At 26.9% G+C, this 20,718-nt stretch overlaps 1 protein-coding gene across 1 annotated transcript in view; it reads left to right on the top strand.

Annotated features, from left to right (window-relative positions):
- LOC100215974 (uncharacterized) overlaps positions 1-20,718 on the top strand; it is a 48,432-nt gene that overhangs the window by 4,536 nt on the left and 23,178 nt on the right. Inside the window, exons 3-5 of the mRNA XM_065801621.1 lie at positions 6,611-6,802; positions 13,132-13,239; positions 19,609-19,664. Coding sequence (XP_065657693.1) covers positions 6,611-6,802; positions 13,132-13,239; positions 19,609-19,664 — 356 coding nt within the window. The remainder of the gene's footprint in view (positions 1-6,610; positions 6,803-13,131; positions 13,240-19,608; positions 19,665-20,718) is intronic.

The following is a 20,718-nucleotide window of genomic DNA, read 5'->3' as shown; positions in this document are numbered from 1 at the left end:
AATCCACTTTTAAGCAATTATCAAATAATTTAGAGAATAATAAAAAGAGTTAACTTTTTAAGACTGTGAAAGGAGTGTTGTCTGGACCACAAGCCACGACACAAGCTGTAAAAGAGTTAAAAGTTTGAAAGAAAAATTAAAAGTTTAAAATAACTTTAGCAACAGATGCAAAAGTGATTTAGATTTTGAACAATCAGTTGACCTGTTATTTAGATGACAAGAAGAGTGTTGTCATTAGATTCACTAGAAAAGAATTATAGGAAACATTCTTCACAAACTTTTAATAAAATAATATGTCTAATAAAATAAACTTGTCTAATAAATAATATGCCTTTTCCTTGAAAGAGCTAAGAAGAACAGATCCATATGCGAGAGACATGATGTTAAACTTGTTTTTGTTAATGATATTGTTAAAGGTTTTCCAAAAGTCTCTAGAATATAACTTTTAAGATAAATTTACGAGATTTAGTAAATTACGAGATAAATTTAGAATAACGGACCTTACCGTAAGATATTGTCTTTTTGCACACTTATTAAAAAGAGTATTTCAATTTTATTAAAAAATAGTTTGAATGATTTCTTGGAAAATTTTGATACAAATTTTTGAAAAAAAGAGCTTGATGAGCATTTTTTTTACAGCAGCCGTGGCGCAGTAATTAGAGTTTCAAAACCGGATGCTCGAAGTTCAAAGCTCCTAGGGAGTTCTGCTATACCAACCATCTTATAGCCTGCAACTACAAGGAAGTGCTGCAACATCGACTGAGGGTTCGGTTTAGGTAAGCAGCCTATCGTTAAAAAAATTTTTTTTTTTCTGGTTTATAAGCGTTCAATTTAAAACTACAGTTTATAGAAGAAACTTTTTGACTACAATGCACGACATATCAACTTTATCTGCTGAAGAGTTAACTAATTTTCATTATTGTCTACTAAATTGAAAAAAAGAGGAAATAAGTATTATTTTTTAACCTCATTTCAAGCCACGCGAAAATAGGCGTTTATGTGAAAATAGGCGTTTTATGGCGTTTGCTGTATCTTTTTATATTGTTTCTTAAATACCCTAGTGCATTGCGAAAACGCCAGAGTAGAACAAGAAAGACGAAAGATGAGATGAACTTAAATAAAACACTTTTGTTCTCTTTAACATCATCTATTGCATTTATTATTTCAGTTTTTCAGATTGAAGGTGAAACCATGAAAACAGCATCAGACTCCTTACACGCTAGACCACTTTGAGTGCAAACAACTTTGCTACGACACTAAAAACAATAATTGAAAAAAGAAACTGTTAGGTTTATGTTAAAAACTTTTTTTTTCAAATCAACAATAATATTTTTTATATAAAATAAATTTCATTTTTAAAATTTGTAAATAGCTTTGTTTTTTTTAAGACTCATGTTCACATGATTCTAAAGTTTTTTGTGCAATAACGAGATATGCTAAATGTTCAAAGACTTTAAGCAATCTCTTCTAATAATTTTAGATGCATATCATATTATAAGATGTTAAAAAATTAATTTTTATTTTACAATATTGCTAAAATATTAATCGGTGAACATGAGGTTGTTTTTAGAAATGCCATCAAATAAAAGTTTAGCTTTTTCGCCCTTAATGAAATTATATAAACTAAGTAACTACTTTAATATTCACAAGCTAATATTACAAACATGATTTAACAGTACATTTTAACTTATGATTATGTTAAAATTGCACGGTAATTTAAGAATAATGTCAACCGACTGATATTGTAACATGGTTTAAAAGTACTTCTAAACTTAAGAATCAATCAAAATCGCACAACATTATTAATCAAGCTCAGTGAACTGTACTGGTTAATGCAAAAAATTTTAATCTGTAGCAGTAAAAAATATTTTAAAAAATTCTATTTTTAAAACTATTTTTGGTAATATAATATATTTTTGTGTCCTTTACGCAGACAATCTATGATTTGAATGAATCAGCGCATTTTAGTGCAAGTATACTAAATACTGAAAAAATCTGCTACCATTTCATAGTTCACATTAACACTTATTTATATCTTAACAATAAATTTAAAATTTGTACGTACACACAATACACATACACACACAAACACATACTCATCTATACACACATATATAATAAATTGGTTATAAATAAATAAACAGTAAATGAATTTGCGATTATACAGTTTTTCAATTTTAAAGGGTTTTAGTACAGCACAAAAGTGTCGAACTAAAATTAGCTAACTAAGCTTACTGCAGTTAATTGCAGGTTGGCAAAATTTTGCTTTCTTTGAAAAGATTCATTGTGAAGCATGAACTTCATTCAACAATATGAGATAACTAATCATTATCAACTAAAATTCATATAATGATGGAGTTTCATAGTTATATCGTTTAACAGAAAAGTTTGAACAAACAATGTATCATTACGTATTATTTTAAAAAAACAGCTTTTTTTTTTTTTAGGTTATTTAGGTGTTCCCAGAAGCTTTTACGGTCTTATCACGGAGCACTGCGGGAGAGCATTTAAGTAGAAGTTCACGCCTCCTTCCTTACCAATGTCGCTTATTGGGCTAGACCCGGCGGCGAACCTCGGACCTCTGGGTTCTAAGGCAGAACTCTAACCACTGCGCCACGGTTGCTTCAAAATCCTTTAACAATTTGTGCGTTTGTACTCTACTTATATAACCCATACCCCCCACCCCCATAAGCACGCGTACTTTATAGACGAGCCCTAAACTAAAAAATAAGAATAAACAGTATACTAAAAAGTAAAAATAACAAATGCAAAATCCAATAAGATAAAGACAAACAAAAAAATTTACCTTTTACTCTTTTAGTTGTGTATTTTTTTCTTTTCAATTTATATATATGAGAACCATAAAAAGTTGTATTTTCTTTGTTCATATATATATATATATATATATATATATATATATATATATATATATATATATATATATATATTATATATATATATATATATATAATATATATATATATATATATATATATATATATATATATATATATATATATATATATATATATATATATATATATATATATATATATATATATATATATATATATATATATATATATATATATATATATATACATATGAAGACCTCAGTGGAAAAACCGGCGTTGTCACATTTAAAAAGTATTAAGAAAGTATTTATTGATCATTAATAAAAGTCTTTATTTAAAGCAAATGAAACTAAGCAATTTAAAAAAATTTATATTTTAATTATTTTATTTAAATATATATTTTTTGTATAAAAAATTACAAAATATTTTGTAATTTTTTATACAAAAATATTTTTTTCTTTGCTTTAAATAAAGACATTTATTAATGATCAACAAATACTTTCTCAATACTTTTTAAATGTGACAACGCCGGTTTTTCCACTGAGGTCTTCATATACATATATATATAACGCTCTATTAAATAATATAAATAAATTGTTTATTTATTCAGTATTAAGCACTCATATACTAACAACAGTTTTTGCATTTTATTTGCAAATACAAAATATCATTATATATATATTTATATATATATATATATATATATATATATATATATATATATATATATATATATATATATATATATATATATATATATATATATATATATATATATATATATATATATATATATATATATATATATATATATACTTACACCGTTTTATGAAAATTTGAATGTTGGCGTTATATTAACCAAATTAAGATTGACATTTTATAAACATTTTTGTATTTTTACACGCGTTTCCAAAAGTTAGATTGTTATATTTCGTTTCGTAAAAATAACGAACATTTAATATGTAAAGTTTACGTAAAACTGTTACATCTCGTTATGTAAAAATGCTACGTCTTGGTTACGTAAAAGTAACGGACATTTGTAAGCAAACCGTAACGTATAATGTTACGTCTCAATACGTTGTTATACCAAGTATAAATTTACTTAAGGCAAATTAAATAAATAAACATTTCAACTTGCAAGTCACATAGAAAATCTTCATGATCGCAGTTTACCAATTTTGGAACTTATCTCCGCTATCAAAATATCTAATTTTTATGACTTAATAATAAAGGTGTATGTTTTTTTCAGTTTTTGATTTTGATTTTTTGCTATTGTAATTAACTACACATTTAGGTAGCTGATTTAATTAGTCTGGGTTTGATTGCCCTTTTGTATCTTTCCAAGTGGTTCTTGAAGTTTGAACGAAGTTTTGCTTCCAATCTGTTAAAGTAAAGAAACTTTATAGATTAGGGAAAATATAAAATGTTCCATGCAATTTTAGAGTGACAAGAACATGGAGTGTTATATACATTTTTTGAGTTTACAATCTTTATTTCAAGATCAGAATTCAACTTGTTTTCAAAGCATGTGTAACTTTCTTTAATATTTTTGAATGAATGCAAAAGTTTAACTGACTCTTTCTTTTAAAACGAGCAAATTAGAATTTTTTTAAATTCTCTCAAAAGTTTCATGCAATCTTTTTCATTAAAGTTTCCCAAATGTGCTCCTTTAACTAAGGACAACTTGGTAGTACCTAGATTAAAAATATTTTCACTCAACTATCAAGTAATATTAGTTTGTAATTAGTAAGTATAATTGGCTCTTGGCCAAAGAATGGAATGACTTAAAGTACAAGTATTTGATCAGGAACAGAAGCATTTGATCAAGTGAAGCAATGACTAGTTAGTTGTAGTTTTAAATTTTTTTGATTGATGCATGAGACTTCTAAAGCTGATGAACTATGAATACTAATTTTTTAATCTGACTAAATGTTTAAATCAATAGAAATAACTATAGACCCTTTAGTTTTCTAAGCATATTTCTTGTACATCTTATAAATCAAATTTTTTTTTTATCACAACTTGGTAAATTTAGGGAAGTTCAACCATCATTTACTATTTTATACTTATTGTTTTTGATGACAAACTTTATATCAGTTTTTTTCTGCAGAAGACTGCTATTAAATTTTCTCTGAGTAGTTTTTGAGCCGAAAAGAGGTCCTGTTGACAATAAAAAAAATCATAATTATTGATTAAGGAAATTGTTATGAAGTTTTAACAAAATAGTTTTTACATTACTAAAAAATTTACTTATTTTACGCTAATATATCTTTTCCTAAAAGTATTAGCTTTCCACTCTGTTAAAAAAATGTACAGTTCCATTAAAAACATTATATAAAAAATATTTTTAGGCATCTTGTAAGGGCACAACAACTGCATCAATTTGTTCAGCCCTAACTGCACTTACTTCTGCAATTCTTAAATTTATTATCAAGCTCCAATAGTGCAATATTGCCAAATTCAGCTATTACTGTTTTATTAAACACTTAATCATTGTTTTGAGAACTTTTAGATGATTTTGCATGTTATTCTTTTTAAAGTCGACATCTATAATAGCAGTTCGCAGATTATGTAAAAAATGTGTTGAATACAATTAAGTAACAATTGTAAAACTTTTTTTTCATCTAATTTCTTAATTTGAAAGCTGCTGGTTATACAAGTTCTATCAATAAAGTCAAGATCAACAAGTACTTGTTAATTCTAGCTACATAATAACAAGTTATTATACAGGACAAAATATAGAATTTCTGCACTTAGCATTCATTATGGCATTTTTGCAACACAGAACTTATATCAAACGCATCTATCAACTGAAATTTATAATTCTTTTTTTTTTTGTAGTTAATTTACTTCCCCAAAGCTGAGAAGGCCACTACAGATGAGGAGGCTACTTAATTGTCGTTCTAACCCTCTCTCTTAACTCTATAACTCCGAAACATGAACCTTGGCGATGAAGGCCGCTGCGCAGTGAAACAAGTTGAGCGCGGGACGTGGTGAGAATTGAACTCCAAACCTCTTGCTTATAAAGCGAGCACGCTACCACTACACCACTACCGCATTAGGTGCACTATGTCAGCAAAAATAATGCCATTAAAATTCCCATAAAATTTTTACGGTATTTGAATAAAAGTTTTTGTAAATTTTGTACAATTTTTACATTTTACTATGTCTGTACATTTTTATTATTCCAAAGTATTAATATTTTTTAAAAATTACTAAGATTACCAGTGATTTTCCAACCTGAGGCTGCATTTTTTGTTAACCTTAGGTAGTTTTTTTTTTGTTTTTTTAATTGATTAACAAAATTAAAAACTCAAAAATCAAAATAAAGTTGCTAAAAAAATGCATATATACTTCAAAATCAATAAATTTCTATGGAATTAAATCACAGATTTTAGGCTTGTTTTACATTCCTTATGGTATTTATTATCACCTCTAAATGTTTTTTATATGATGTTTCATTGAAATTAGACTCCTTAATTTAATTAATTATGCGATGACACTGTTTGCTAATTAATAATTAGCAAACAGTGTCATCGCATACTAGATAAGCTAGGTGTTTAACTTTATGGCATTTTAAAATATAGAAAAAAATATTTTAGGGTTTAAAAATAATTAAATTTTCTGTTATTTAAGTCTCATTAAACCAATTTAAGACCCAAATTGGCTAAATCAAAAGAAGTAAAAGCTTTGAATAATAGAGGTAAAAAACAAGTTTTAAATAATTTTTTTTAAATATATGTTTTTTTTTTCAGTTTTCATTTGATCAATGTGGTGTATCTGTCAGTTGTTTAACTTTGCCTCCAGGATGTACAAGTTTTACATCATGCAATGCTGTTGCTCAATATTACTATAATAATGTAACTTTGAGGTTGGAGATACAACTTTCTTCTATAAATAAATGGGTTGGCTTTGGTCAAGTGTTGAGTACAGCACCAAATGGCATGGTAAGTTTAACATAAAGTTCTACCAATATTTTTTATTTTTAATGCGAAAAAGAAGCACACAAACATTGATTTTTATTGATTTTCAATGACTGTATTATGCATTGATTATTAATGTAAAAATTTATGATGTTTTATGTACTATTACATGATCAACTACAACTCACTTGTGTAATATATATATATATATATATATATATATATATATATATATATATATATATATATATATATATATATATATATATATATATATATATATATATATATATATATGTATATATATATATATATATATATATATATGTATATATATATATACATGTATATATATATATATATATATATATATATATATATATATATATATATATATATATATATATATATATATGTATATATATATATATGTATATATATATATATATATATATATATATATATATATATATATATATATATATATATATATATATATATATATTAACATCTTCACTTCCAACAAGGCTGCAAGCAACCACTATGGTAAAAGTGATGCAACCTTAGCATGTGCTAATTTTGCAACGGGTTTGATATATGGTTTCCAAGAAAAATTGGAAGTAAGAGTTAATCCTAGAAAAAGAAGGGTAGATGACTCATCAAGTACATCACCGTTCATAAATCTAAGAAGATCTAGGTTATCGTGTAAACAATTAGCTGGAAAAAAAAAGAGTTTTATCTGAGTTAAATTTATAAGCCACTGAGAGCCTTGTGTTGTAGCAGAAGTGAGATCTTTTTCAAGCTCAAATGTCTGCTCCAAGCAATCAGAGATTGTTGGCTTCTTATCAAGACAAGAATAAATAGAAGTATGATCAGCAAACAATGTCACCTTAGAACTGAGAATTTCTGGGAGATCATTAATTTAAATTAAAAAAGTATGGGGCCAAGGTTAGAACCTCTAGGAACCCCTGAAGTTACAGAAACTGATGAATATTGCTACCAAGGAAAATTTTTATGCTACAATTGGTAAGGAAGGATTCAATAATCTTAAAGATGTTACTTAAGACACTGTAAAAAGAAAGTTTATGGAGAAGACCAGCATGCCAAACTTTATCAAAGGCTTTATAAATGTCAAGAGCAATAGCATTAACCTCTCCACATCTATCTAATGCATGATAAAACTTATCATTTGTAATAACAAATCAGCAGTAGAGCAAGAAGATTGAAATCTATATTGATGATCAGAAAGTTTGTTCTTAGATTCATAATTAGAGATTTTGTATTTGTTAATTAAGACTCTAAAACTTTGCTTTTGATAGTAAGAAGATGGAATAAGTAAGAAGAGTAGAACAGTAGTTAGACTAGTTGGATTTTCAAAAATAGGGAAAACAGATGCCGCTTTCAGGCAGGCTGGAAAACAAGACAGGTATGTTGTTCGAATCACAATCTGTAGAAGAGTCTCTGTTAGCCACCACAGAGTTAGGGAAACCTTAATACCATCAATAAGAGATTAAATAATGAGTTGCTTAGTACTTAAAATAGGGATACAAGCAAAACTTATGCAATCAGTCAGGAAGATTTAACATTTAACATTCTAAACAATGTATAATAAACTCATCTACGTCAGCCTAATAGATGAAGATGGGGTGCAAAGCTTGTCAATAGATAGAATCTATTTACACCTTAAGTCTTCCTCTACAAGACAGATAAGTATTTTTATTGAGACACTATTTCTAGCCTTTACTCAATCAAGAGCTCCAAGGCAGGGGTGTGTTAAGTCAAAAGTCAAAAAGGCTAGTGTTGGCATCAACCTAGCCTTTGCCTAAAAAATTCAATCCTCCAAGACAGTAGGACATGAAACAGGTGGTACTGAGTTACATGTTTTTAGTTTATTGGTATATTCCATCAAAGTGTGATTATGCATATATTCTATCAAATACATATGTATATGAGTTATTCTATGCCAAATGGACCAAGGTCCAACAATGCCCACCTCAGTTTCTGATGAAACTTTTTAGGTTGTTTTATATCTATGAGAAAAATAATTTCTGAAAGTTTTAGTATATAACAATGTGGTTCTTTAGATATGGTCATTTGAAATTTCTGATTTTTATGAAAATTAAAATTTCAGTTGCATATTTTTTTTTCATATTTTCATGCTCTATATTTGAAAATAAAAATTTCAGAAAACCACTTATTTTTTTTTTATTATATACAACTCCAGACTTACTTGAAAATGTTGACATTTTTTAATGTCGCATTTTATCCATAATGCTACCTCAAAATCTAAAAAAAATTTGCAAATATAAAAAGTTAATTTTTGATAAATATAAGGGAAAAGACTTTCTTTTAAAGTTTCTATTTATGATAGAACTCCTAAATTTTTAGAAATTTGCTGATAAGATACATTTTAGTAAGAAATTATGGCCTCCAAAAAAGGCTAAAATTTAAAAAATTGTGCCTTTATTTCAAACCACCGGAAATTAAGGATCAACACTAATTTTAATTATAAACTTTTTTCCTTCTGATTTATAAACTTTATAGCAGTAACTACAGAAAAATAGTGGGCACTTAGGAGAAGTTTAGACTTTATAGCAGTAATTGCAGAAAAATAGTGGGTACCTATGGAGAAGTAACAAAGTCAGAACAATAAAATTCCCACAAAATATTAAAAATATTATTATATAAAATTAATGAAAATTGTTACTGATATACTTTAGTTTGTATTATATGTAGTAATAAAAAATATGCATATATATAGAAGTATTTCATAATTAGTACAAGAAATATACCTTAAATTAAACCTGAATTAAACTCAGTTTTTAAATAGCTTAGCCCCCTCCCCCATTCCATTTACTCTAAAGCATGCACATTTTCGCCCAGAATTTATCTTAGAAGAAATAATGTTATTGAACATTTCACCACAGTGTGTCTGATTTAATGTCTGATGCATATAGTGTCTTTATGTACCAAACAAAGTATTGAATATTTACATATAAAAGTTGTGACATTGAGTTAGTAAATTTATTGTTTCCAATATAGGTCACTAGTCAAAACCATACCTATTTCTTTTTGCTTATTTAAATATAATTGATTTACTTACATTTAATTTTTTATGATGTTTGAACGACAATTTATTAAAAAACATTTTTTTATGTTTAACTCAGTAAGCCATTTTTTAAATTAAATAAATTTAATTATAAATAATTTACAATTAAATACTTTGTTTAAATTATTTTGCAAAAGTGAAACAGTATTTGAAGAATCCAAATTTGATATAATTTTAATGTCATCAGTATATAGTTTATAATTTTTCTACACTTGATCAGATATTTTGTTAATATAAGCAATAAATTGTAAGTGTCTGGTTTTAGGTCAAACCATGTTTTTCAAATATGACCTGACGTGACATGTATTTCAGTACAATCTGCCCCATGTTACTAACTCTGACTTAAACTCCCTATTTCTTGGGGCTCTTTGTTAAGTAGAGCTTAGAGGTGGTGTCTCAATAAAAATATTCATCTTGGGCAGATGTTAACTGCATCCAGCAACTGCTTGTAAAAAGTCTTCAGAGCAAAAACTTAAAGACAGACCTTTGTGAGACTAATTTAAGTTTGGCTGTTTTATCTTTGCATTAGAATAAGAATAGAAAACTATTATCTCTTGATTTGAAAATAATTTTACATGCTAACGAGTGACGAATTTGAAAATTCGTCACTCGTTAGCATGGACTTTTACTTATGTATTAATTAACCTATTCGTTGTAAATTTAGATTTAAATCCTCTGATTATTCTTTTATGTGCTTTTGCATAACACCTCTTCACATGATTACCTTTCTTTTCAGTCTTTATTGCAGCTCTTTTTCCAAGATTACAATCTTTTTTATATTGTTTCTGATAAAAATTTCTTATCTATTCTTATTCTAACGCAAAGATAAAACAGCCAAACTTAAATTAGTCTCACAAAGGTCTATCTTTAAGTTTTTGCTCTGAAGACTTTTTACAAGCAGTTGCTGGATGCAGTTGACATCTGCCCAAAATGAATATTTTTATTAAGACACAGCCTCTAAGCACTACTTAACATAGAGCCCCAAGAAAAGGGGACTTTAAGTCAGCGTTAGCAACTGCCTTAAACCAGATCTTTCTTTTTATTTCTCAGAAAATTTTGTTATTGGAAACTTTAATGCTCATCACACTTAATGCACATCACACTTAATGGCTCCATTCAAGTTTAACTGATCCTGCTGACACTAAACTCGAAACATTTGTCATTCTCAATCTTTTACTCAGATAACTTTGTGACTTATTTTTTAGACAACCCTAATCACTCTTTAATTTGTGTAAGTCTCTGACCATAGTTTGTGCCTAGTTTAGTGCTTTGTCTCTGACTGTAGTTAGTGCTTAGGAGATTTTTACTGTGTCATAAACAATAGCAAGTTTGATATTCTGTCTCTAAAACTTAGGTCTAATTTTATTATTATTTGCTATAAATCTATTTGAAAAGAATTTCATTAATTTATTGTTCAACATTTAAATCACTTTAGCTTATGTTGCATAAATTTCTTTCTTAAACTCTTCTACAACTTATGGTCTAAACAAAATTTCTTTCATAATCTTGCACAAGACTTCCCAAAATTCTCTTCACTATTCTCTAAGTTATTTAGCAAGTGGTTTACTGAATGTTGTTTTCCTTCCTACTGGATAATAGTATATTTGGTTCAAACAAGTAGGCACCCATAAGTTATGTACCCAGTAAAACCACTGTTAAGACCTCCTCCCGCTTGTACTCACCTGTAAGTTTTCAACAATCCTCTCCTTTCCCCATTTCATATGTGTGCATTATTTGTTTATAATTTATGTAATAAAATAAGGAGGGTATAACAATCCTCTTTCTTTAACGCTTAATTTTTTCAAAACATCAAAAACAAAAAAAACTTTTAATTAATTGTACCCACCCTTGTACACATTTTTATGTTTTTAGGTAGCTCTCCCTCCCCTTTACCTGCGTACGTACTTTATGGAAGACCCGCAACAAAAATAATTTAACTATGATTTTAGGCTTTAAAACAGCTAAACCATTAAAAATATGATTTCAAAGCAATTTAAAAAATCATAATTTGCAATTTAAATTATGATTTTAAATTACATGATTTTAAAATCATATGATTTAAAATCATATTTCATTTTTGATGCGCTAAAATATTAAAAAAAGTTTTTGTTTTTTGACAATTTGATAATATTTTTAAAATGTTTCAAAACATATGTAAAAAGCAATTATAAAGTCAACAAACATTTTTTTCCAACAGCAAACTATTTTTAAGCATATGTGGTTATAAAAATAGTTATATAAAACTTCATTTAAATAGTTATAGAAAACTTCATTTTTTTTTAAAGGTAGTCAGATAATATTTAACATAAAAAAAAACATAAAATAAAACAAGAAATAAGATTCCAAGTTTAACATCTATGCTTTCACACAAATTATATAATTTGGACGGTTTCCATAAATCTTTTTTCTTATTTAAATATAATATTATAGAAGAGTTGTAGCTAATTTTTGAAACCAGATGTAGTTTTTGTCATTAAATTGCTTCGCAGACCAGGGTTATTGGTGTTCTTAAACACAACAGATAAAAAAGCCTCAGATAAAGCAGATGTTTTATTTATTATGCTAGCATGGGATAAATACTTTCTGCTGATGTCTGTTTCAAATGGCGAGTTAGTGATATTGATGTTGAAATTGTTAAAGTGATGGTATGTTAATGGTATCACTGTTGAAGTCACATTTGAAGAAAATGGTGTAAGTGTAAATAATTGTAAATTAGTTAAGTTAATGTTGATTAACTAGTTAATGTAAGCTAATTTAATTAATGTAAATTAGTGTAATTAATAAAAATCAATGAAAAATAATGTAAATAATTTAATTAGTGTAAATTAATGTAAAATTATTTTAAATTTATGTAAAATAATGTGTTTAATGTAAACATTGTAAATTAGTGTAATTAATGTAATATAATGTAAATTGCAACATTTAAATATAAAGGTAATCATAACTATTACATTTATTTTGATAGAAACCTGTTTCAAATAGGAATCATCGATGCAAAATTTTACAAGTGTTTCATGTAAATATAAAAAATGTTAAATGTAAACATAAAAAAAAATCTTATTATATTAGATTATCTTTTGTGAATAAATATTATGTTACTAAACGTTTATTAGTTGTATTCAATGTTATATTATGCATTTAGTCAAGCTAAAAAATATATATTGTGTTGGGATCTTTCCAGCAAAATGTACTGGGTGGACTACAGTTGCCAACATTTAAAACATTTTTTTTTAAATTATTTTAGACAAATTTATATGGCGCATATTGCATATTAGGAAGTGATGGAATCCCTAAATTTGGTTTGTTCAAATCATTGGGCATTGGTATGGTGAATTACATAAATACTTCGAATGTAGGTTTTATAACTTTATTTTCACAATAAAAACATAAGACGTTAGACATAAGTTTATGTAATTAAATTGACAATAACAATAAACATCAATTACAGTATGCTACAATAGTTAATTTTATTAATTTAATTTTAAATTTTTTTTGTGTGGACTTTAAAAATTGTTTTAAAGTAAGCAATACTACTGAAATAATAAGTTATATGTGCGAGTGTGTGTGTATTTATATATATATATATATATATATATATATATATATATATATATATATATATATATATATATATATGTATATATATATGTATATGTATATATATATATATATATATATATATATATATATATATATATATATATATATATATATATATATATGTATATATATATATATACATATACACACACACATATATATAATTGTTATTATATTCCTATATATATTCATATTACAAATGTATATTATATGTTTATGTATAATATATATATATATATATATATATATATATATATATATATTATATTATATTATGTATATATATATATGTATATATATATACACATATATATATATTTATATGTGTATATATATATATATATATATATATATATATATATATATATATTTAAACAACTTTAAAAAGTATTCTACACAATAGAGTGCTCAATGTTCTTAAAAGAACAGAGCAATTATATATTAGTAGAAAATCACTTAACTAAATTTTTCCATTTTACACTGTGTTTCATCAACAAAGATTCATCAGAAATGCATTTCTGATGAATCTTTGTTGATGAAACACAGTGTAAAATGGAAAAATTTAGTTAAGTGATTTTCTACTAATATATATACATATATATATATATATATATATATATATATATATATATATATATATATATATATGTATATATATATGTATATGTATATATTTTCAGGAGAGTGCAGAATGGATTAAAGAAAATTAAAATTAAAAAGAGTAAAGTTTAAAAAAATAAAAGTATTTATATATTTACCAGTAAAAATTAGAGTAAAAAATTTGTTGTTTTTATTTATAAAAAATATACATATTTATACTACATATATATACATATATATAAGTATATATACACTATATACAGTAGGGTGTCCCAAAAACACACTTTTTTTAAAATTTCAATGTGCTCTCAACTGATCCCCATTCTATAGGTCCTAAATAGGTACCAAAATCTTTTTTTTAATTTTTTAATGACTAGAAGTGATAGATGTAAATTCTGAGTTTTACGGTTTTGTACACTTATGTGTATTTACTAAAAAACAGCGCTATCTAGTATTTCAATATGTTTTAATATGATGTAATAATTAGTACACAAATAATTCCCATAGGATATTAATAAAGAATAAGATCATTCCCTATGAACATTGTTAGAGATTGATATTTTTCCCTCTGGACAATATTATTAGTTCGTATAATTCCCCATGGATTGGTTCACAAACAACTCCATTTAGAAATTATTTTTTAAGGAAAAAATTTCTAAATGGAATTATTTGTGCACGAAGGAATTCTAATTTGTGCACGAAGAAATTCTCGTGTAAACGGTTATAAAAGCCGTAACGGTAAACTTAGATAAAATATTATACGAGAGGGAATAACGACTTCATAGATTTTTGATGCAAGTGTAACATTTAGTATAAATTTAGTTAAAAAACTGATTATTTCGAAATTCATATAAAAATGGGTAGAACAGCTAAAAAAAAGAAGATGATAGGACAGAAAAAGATAAAACGGAAAAATACAGAAAGGTTGAGGTATATTTACCTATTGAAGTACCCACTGAGGGAGTTACCTCAGAGACAGCTTCCATCTAATGGTGATATTCTTAGATACTATCAATTTATCCTTCGCGAGTCACAAGTTAAATACAAACCCACTTCTACTAATGTTGGTTGCAAATTAAAATCGAAATCCAAGGATCTTGTTTGTGAAAATGGTGTTTGTACAGATCCTGATAGTTCTTGCTTGGTATCTAGGATTAAAAAAATTTGAGATAATGCTAGGTTTGGCAAGAAATTTGTGATTTGTGGGTACAATATAAAGACTAAAATCATTAAACTTAATTTAAAATACAAGAAATTGATTAAATTGTCTTATCTAAACTGGAACAGCAGTCTTGATAAGCAATCAAAGTTAGAGGAAGATTTTCTCACAGAATCCTATTAGCTTTTTGACATCTCGACTAAGAAAAAAGATATTCTTGCTGATAGATTGAGAACAGATGATGCCAAGCTGGAAGATATAAAGTAAGTTCATTAAATAACACTTTTTTTAGTAGTGAGATTTTTTTTCCAATTAAAAGTAACTTAAGTAATAGCATATTATTTCCTTTAAAATATTTACGTTTAACTCTTTACATGGTTTGGTCATCTTCCAAGAAAAACTAGAACAATTATTAATTTATTTATAAATGGCTTAATAGATTTAAATATTTCTTAGTTTTTATGAAGACCAGAAGTTACATAGGAAAGGATATATGGAAACAAAAGTCGATGAAGACTACAGTAGAAGAGTACTGGATGCAAACAGGAGAAAGAACAAGCTAGATAAGTTGAGAGAGAAAGAATTAGAGAGACAGAAAAACTTAAAAGATATCAATGATGTTTTGTTGTCACATGACTCCATGACAGAAGAGATTCAATTCAGCAGTGAGGAAGAAAAGTCAAACGAGGACTGTGAAATCAGCGAGCAAGATGATTTCCTGGGTAACGGTCGGAAACGCAGGTATAGTATTATTTTATTAACATAGTTGTAATATCACAAGCTAAAGCTGTTTTATTGAAAAGTATATAATTATAAATAGGTAGAAAAATATTATAAAATGATACCTAGGTACAATTCTGGAGATACGATAAATCTAGCAGTGAATGTTGAAAAGCTCATTGAATGTACTGCTGTTCCACCAACAAGGTTCAATGTTGGTGTACGACCTCATCTGGCAATTTTAAGTGAAGTATTTAAAGCTGGAGGTATAGAAATTAATGATATACTGCTTTCAAGAAACGCACTTCATAGAAAAAAGTTCAAATATGTAGAACTTGAAGGAGACTCGGAGTGGATTTCAATATCTAATCATCTTAAAGGCCGACGGCTTATTCTTCAATGAAGTACATGTATCTCACTATATGGCTGCCCTTACTGGTGAGAAAACTAAAGGTCCAAGAAGAGCTCTTTATGTCAAGCTAAAGAACAAGTGGCCTGAAATCTGTTAGAAAGTTAATAAAGTGAAAAATTTATGTAAATTGGACTGGCAAAGAGATGATCTGAAGATTGGCTCTGTTCTTCGCACTGTTGCAGAGGAAGCTAAGACATTTTTGACTAATGCAACTACTGATATAGTGTTTTCAAGGAATGATTATGGTATAGTTTGTAAGCTTGCCTCCTTCTTCCTTGGAGTGGAAGTACAAGATTTTAAGTTCCATCAACCTGGCGCCTGCCATGAGGCAAGGTTTTTAGCAGATGCGATCTACATCCTGACTCTTTATATGACTAAAGTGCTGCAGTTGAAGGATGCAAGTTTGTTCATTGCAATTTGCTATGTTCCATGGTTTTTAAAAAGTTTTTTAGGATTTCTGGCTCCCTACAATGATTTGAAAGCTATCCAGACAGCCTATGCATTGAGAAAAGTTAGTAAGAATATTGGAAATGCTTTGCTTCTCAGCATGGGACGCCATACGTGGTACTTAACTCCGCAACTCTGTGTTTTGTCCTTTGGGGATAAAGAAGTTCCTTCTGAAACAAAGCTAAGAATGCTGTTAACTCTGATTGAGTTTGAAGAGCCAAATGAATTTCAGCGTTGTAAACCATCAAATGTACAAATTGGAGAGACCACATAGCTACCTGAGTTGATTTCCGAGTAAAGCTACCTTCTCTTCAAACATTTTAAAATATCAAGAGCAAGTATAAAAGAATGGCTTAATAATAGTCTTAATACTATAGATGTTTTTAACCATCCTCAGTTGCTAGATTTTATTGCATGGATCAAAAACATATCTGTTGTAAATGATAGTGCAGAAAGAAACATTAAGCTCATTAAAGATTTTCTTTCAGCTACTAGAGATGAAGATCACCTTCAAAATGTACTTTTTGTAGTTAAAAAGTCTAGAAAAAACTTGACTAAGACTATGACTAAAAAGGAGCTTGGGAACTGTTCAAAAAGTTGTATTTTTTGAGAAATGTTTCACCGCAATAGAATCTTAAATTTGCTAATAAATATTAGTTTTCATGTATTTTTTTTTGTATTTTCATATTTATAAATATAATCTATCAAGTTAAATAGTAGAAAACAATTGGAAATGATTTATACGCATCTAATTGTTTTGTTTTAATTTTCTAAAATGTGTTTTCTATTAATGTTAAGCTAGCTTAACATTAAAACAGTAAAACTCAGATTTTACATCTAGCACTTCCTGTCAAAATAAAACCGTCAAATTTTTTTTAGTACTTATTTAGGTCACATAGAATGGGAATCAGTAGAGAGCTTTTTTTTTTTTTTTTTTGGGACACCCTAATATACAGTAGCGTGCAAAAGTAACTGGACAAGAGCATAACTTGAGATAACTTTTGAATGAAAAGTCCAATTTCTTTCAAATTTTCACTGAAATGTCAAAAAATTGATTACAAATCTAAAAACAAATGAATTTTTACAAAATCTAAGCAATCTAATCTTAAAAGTTCATTTAATTAAAAAATGCGCGTGCAAAAGTATCCGGACAGAAATAAAAAAACTTGAATTAGATTTTTTTTTAAACATTTTTAAAATTGAAAATGCTTTATTTTTAAAGTAAATTGCTTTAGTACTTTGTCGGGAAGCCCTTAGCATTGGTTACTGCTTGAGAGTGACAAGGCATTGAGTCCACCAGCTTCATAATCACAATAATTTTGATTTTTTCCCATTCTTGTTTCACAGTATTCAGTAAATCATGTTTACTTGTTGGTTTTCGACCTGAAATTTATCGATCATTGAGCTTACATAGACATTCAATAGATTTAAGGTCAGGACTTTGCTAAGGCTATTCGATTAATCGAATTTCTTTGGTTTTGAAAAAGTTTTTCACAAGGGTTGAAGTGTGCTTTGGGTCATTTTCCTGCTAAAAACTCCTTCCTTGAGGCATTTTATCTTTAACATGTGGTAGCATAACATTCTTAAGTATATAAAAATATGTACAAAGTACATATTTTTGTCCATTTTTCCATCAATCAAATGGATAGGACCGATACTACCTCCATTCAAATTAGCCCAGTTCATAATGTTTCAATCTCTGTGCTTTACTGTTGGTAGCTGGTATTTAGGATCGTTTTTATGGCCTTTGTGTCAACAGACTTATCTAATATTATCAGATCTAAATAACATAAACTTAAATTCATTACTAAAAAGTACTTTCACTCACAATTTTCTTGCCCAATTTAAATGTTCATTAGTAAATCTTAAGCGTGCTTTTCAATTCTTTATATAAATAAAAAGTTTCTTTGTAGGACATCTTCCAAATAGATTTGCAGACCTCAAAAGACATTTGATTGTGTCAACACTACATTTTACATTATAAAGTTCTTTAATTTCAGTATTTACCAAGACAGCATTTTGCGTGGAACATTTTTCAGGGCTCGAGGATGGATATTTCAGCAGGACAGTGACCCAAAGCACACTTCAACTTATTTTTAATTTATATATATATATGTATTTATATATATATATATATATATTATATATATATACATATATATATATGTACACACTGTATGCACTGTACACACTGGTACCAGAAGACAACTATATATATATATATATATATATATATATATATATATATATATATATATATATATATATATATATATATATATATATATATATATATATATATATATATATATATATATATATATATATATATATATATATATATATATATATATATGTATATATATATATATATATATATATATATATATGTATATATATATATAGTTGTCTTCTGGTACCAGTGTATACAGTGCATACAGTGTGTACATATATATATATGTATATATATATAATATATAATTATAAATATTTTTCCATGACCTCATAATGAAGCAGTCTAATGTGTACATATATAATATGTACACATTAGACTGCTTCATTATGAAATTATAATTATAAATATTTTTCCATGACCTCATAATGAAGCAGTCTATTGTGTACATATATAATATAAATTAAATCTTACATTTGTGTATGCAATTTGTGTATGTCATTTTCCATTAATTATGGATTTTCCTAAAAATACTTAACTGATTCTAAACCTTTGCAAGAAACTGTAAATAAGTATAACTTTTACAAATGTAATTTATTTTTATTCTTAGGTTGCATATGTGACATTGTTACAGACTACTGTGAATGGATCTTACTTCACTTGCTCGTAAGTAAAGCATAATATCATAATTTTATTGATTCCTGTATGTTCAGTTGCATTAACACTGCCAAAATATATTTCTGAACATTATGTATGGATTCATTTTCGCCTCATGTGTCACTATTTATAGTGATGGTCTTGACAGCTGGATCGGATTCTTAATAATAATTGTAAAGACAATGTCTAATTTCATTAGAATTGCCTTTGACATGGATTTCATCCCATAAGTAGCAATATTGGTGGGACCTTATTCATAGACAATGAATTTTCTTTTATAGAATCTGGGGCATTTAGTTTTGTGTGTATACACAGCAGATTGAATACCTAAATGTTTTCTGGATTCTATATTTTTTCAACAGCAAAACAATTAGCTTTCTATGCTTCAAAAGAATCTTAAAAAGCATATTTTCGCATTAAGTTTTTATTTTTGTGAACCACTGGAATCAAAAATGTTTTAGCTAGAGCTAAAACATTTTTGCAAGATTAATCACAAATGGCATATGTAGTATTGTGTTGCTCAAGTCAAACATGGTGTGGTTCTTTTGCTGGAAAAGCTCTTTGACTTGTTAAGTGCTTTTTTTTCTTTAGTGCTTTATCAACTCTTTTGTCAAAAGACTTATTAGCCTTATTATCTGCATTTAAATGCAGTGTCAATTAGTTTTAAAGATTTGGAAAATGTAGCACAAAACATTTTTAGAAAGTATTTTCAAATTTATTCATTGAAAGAATTGAACTGATTTAAGTTCTTTAAAACTCTTTTTCATTTTTACTTTTTTATTCTTGGGTCAAAAATATTTAACAGGACATAGCTTAAAATGTCGTAAAATGAACTCAGATTGTTGGACTCAAAACCTACTACTTCATTCGTAATTTTTATAGGCAAAAGCATAGCCTGAAAAAATATAAAGGTGTAAATTTGTTGTATAATGTGCAATATTTGCATTAAAGTTAAAAAGTAAAATATTATTATTAACATTATTATATTTATTTATGCTAAATATTAAAAGTAATTAATAAGTAAAATATTTTTTTGAAAATATAAATGTTTAAACATAATATA

Source organism: Hydra vulgaris, chromosome 07, assembly GCF_038396675.1.
Source record: "Hydra vulgaris chromosome 07, alternate assembly HydraT2T_AEP".
NCBI classification, from domain to species: Eukaryota; Metazoa; Cnidaria; class Hydrozoa; order Anthoathecata; family Hydridae; genus Hydra; species Hydra vulgaris.
Note: the sequence above shows the minus strand (reverse complement) of the source record. Positions and strands in the feature narration are given on the sequence as shown.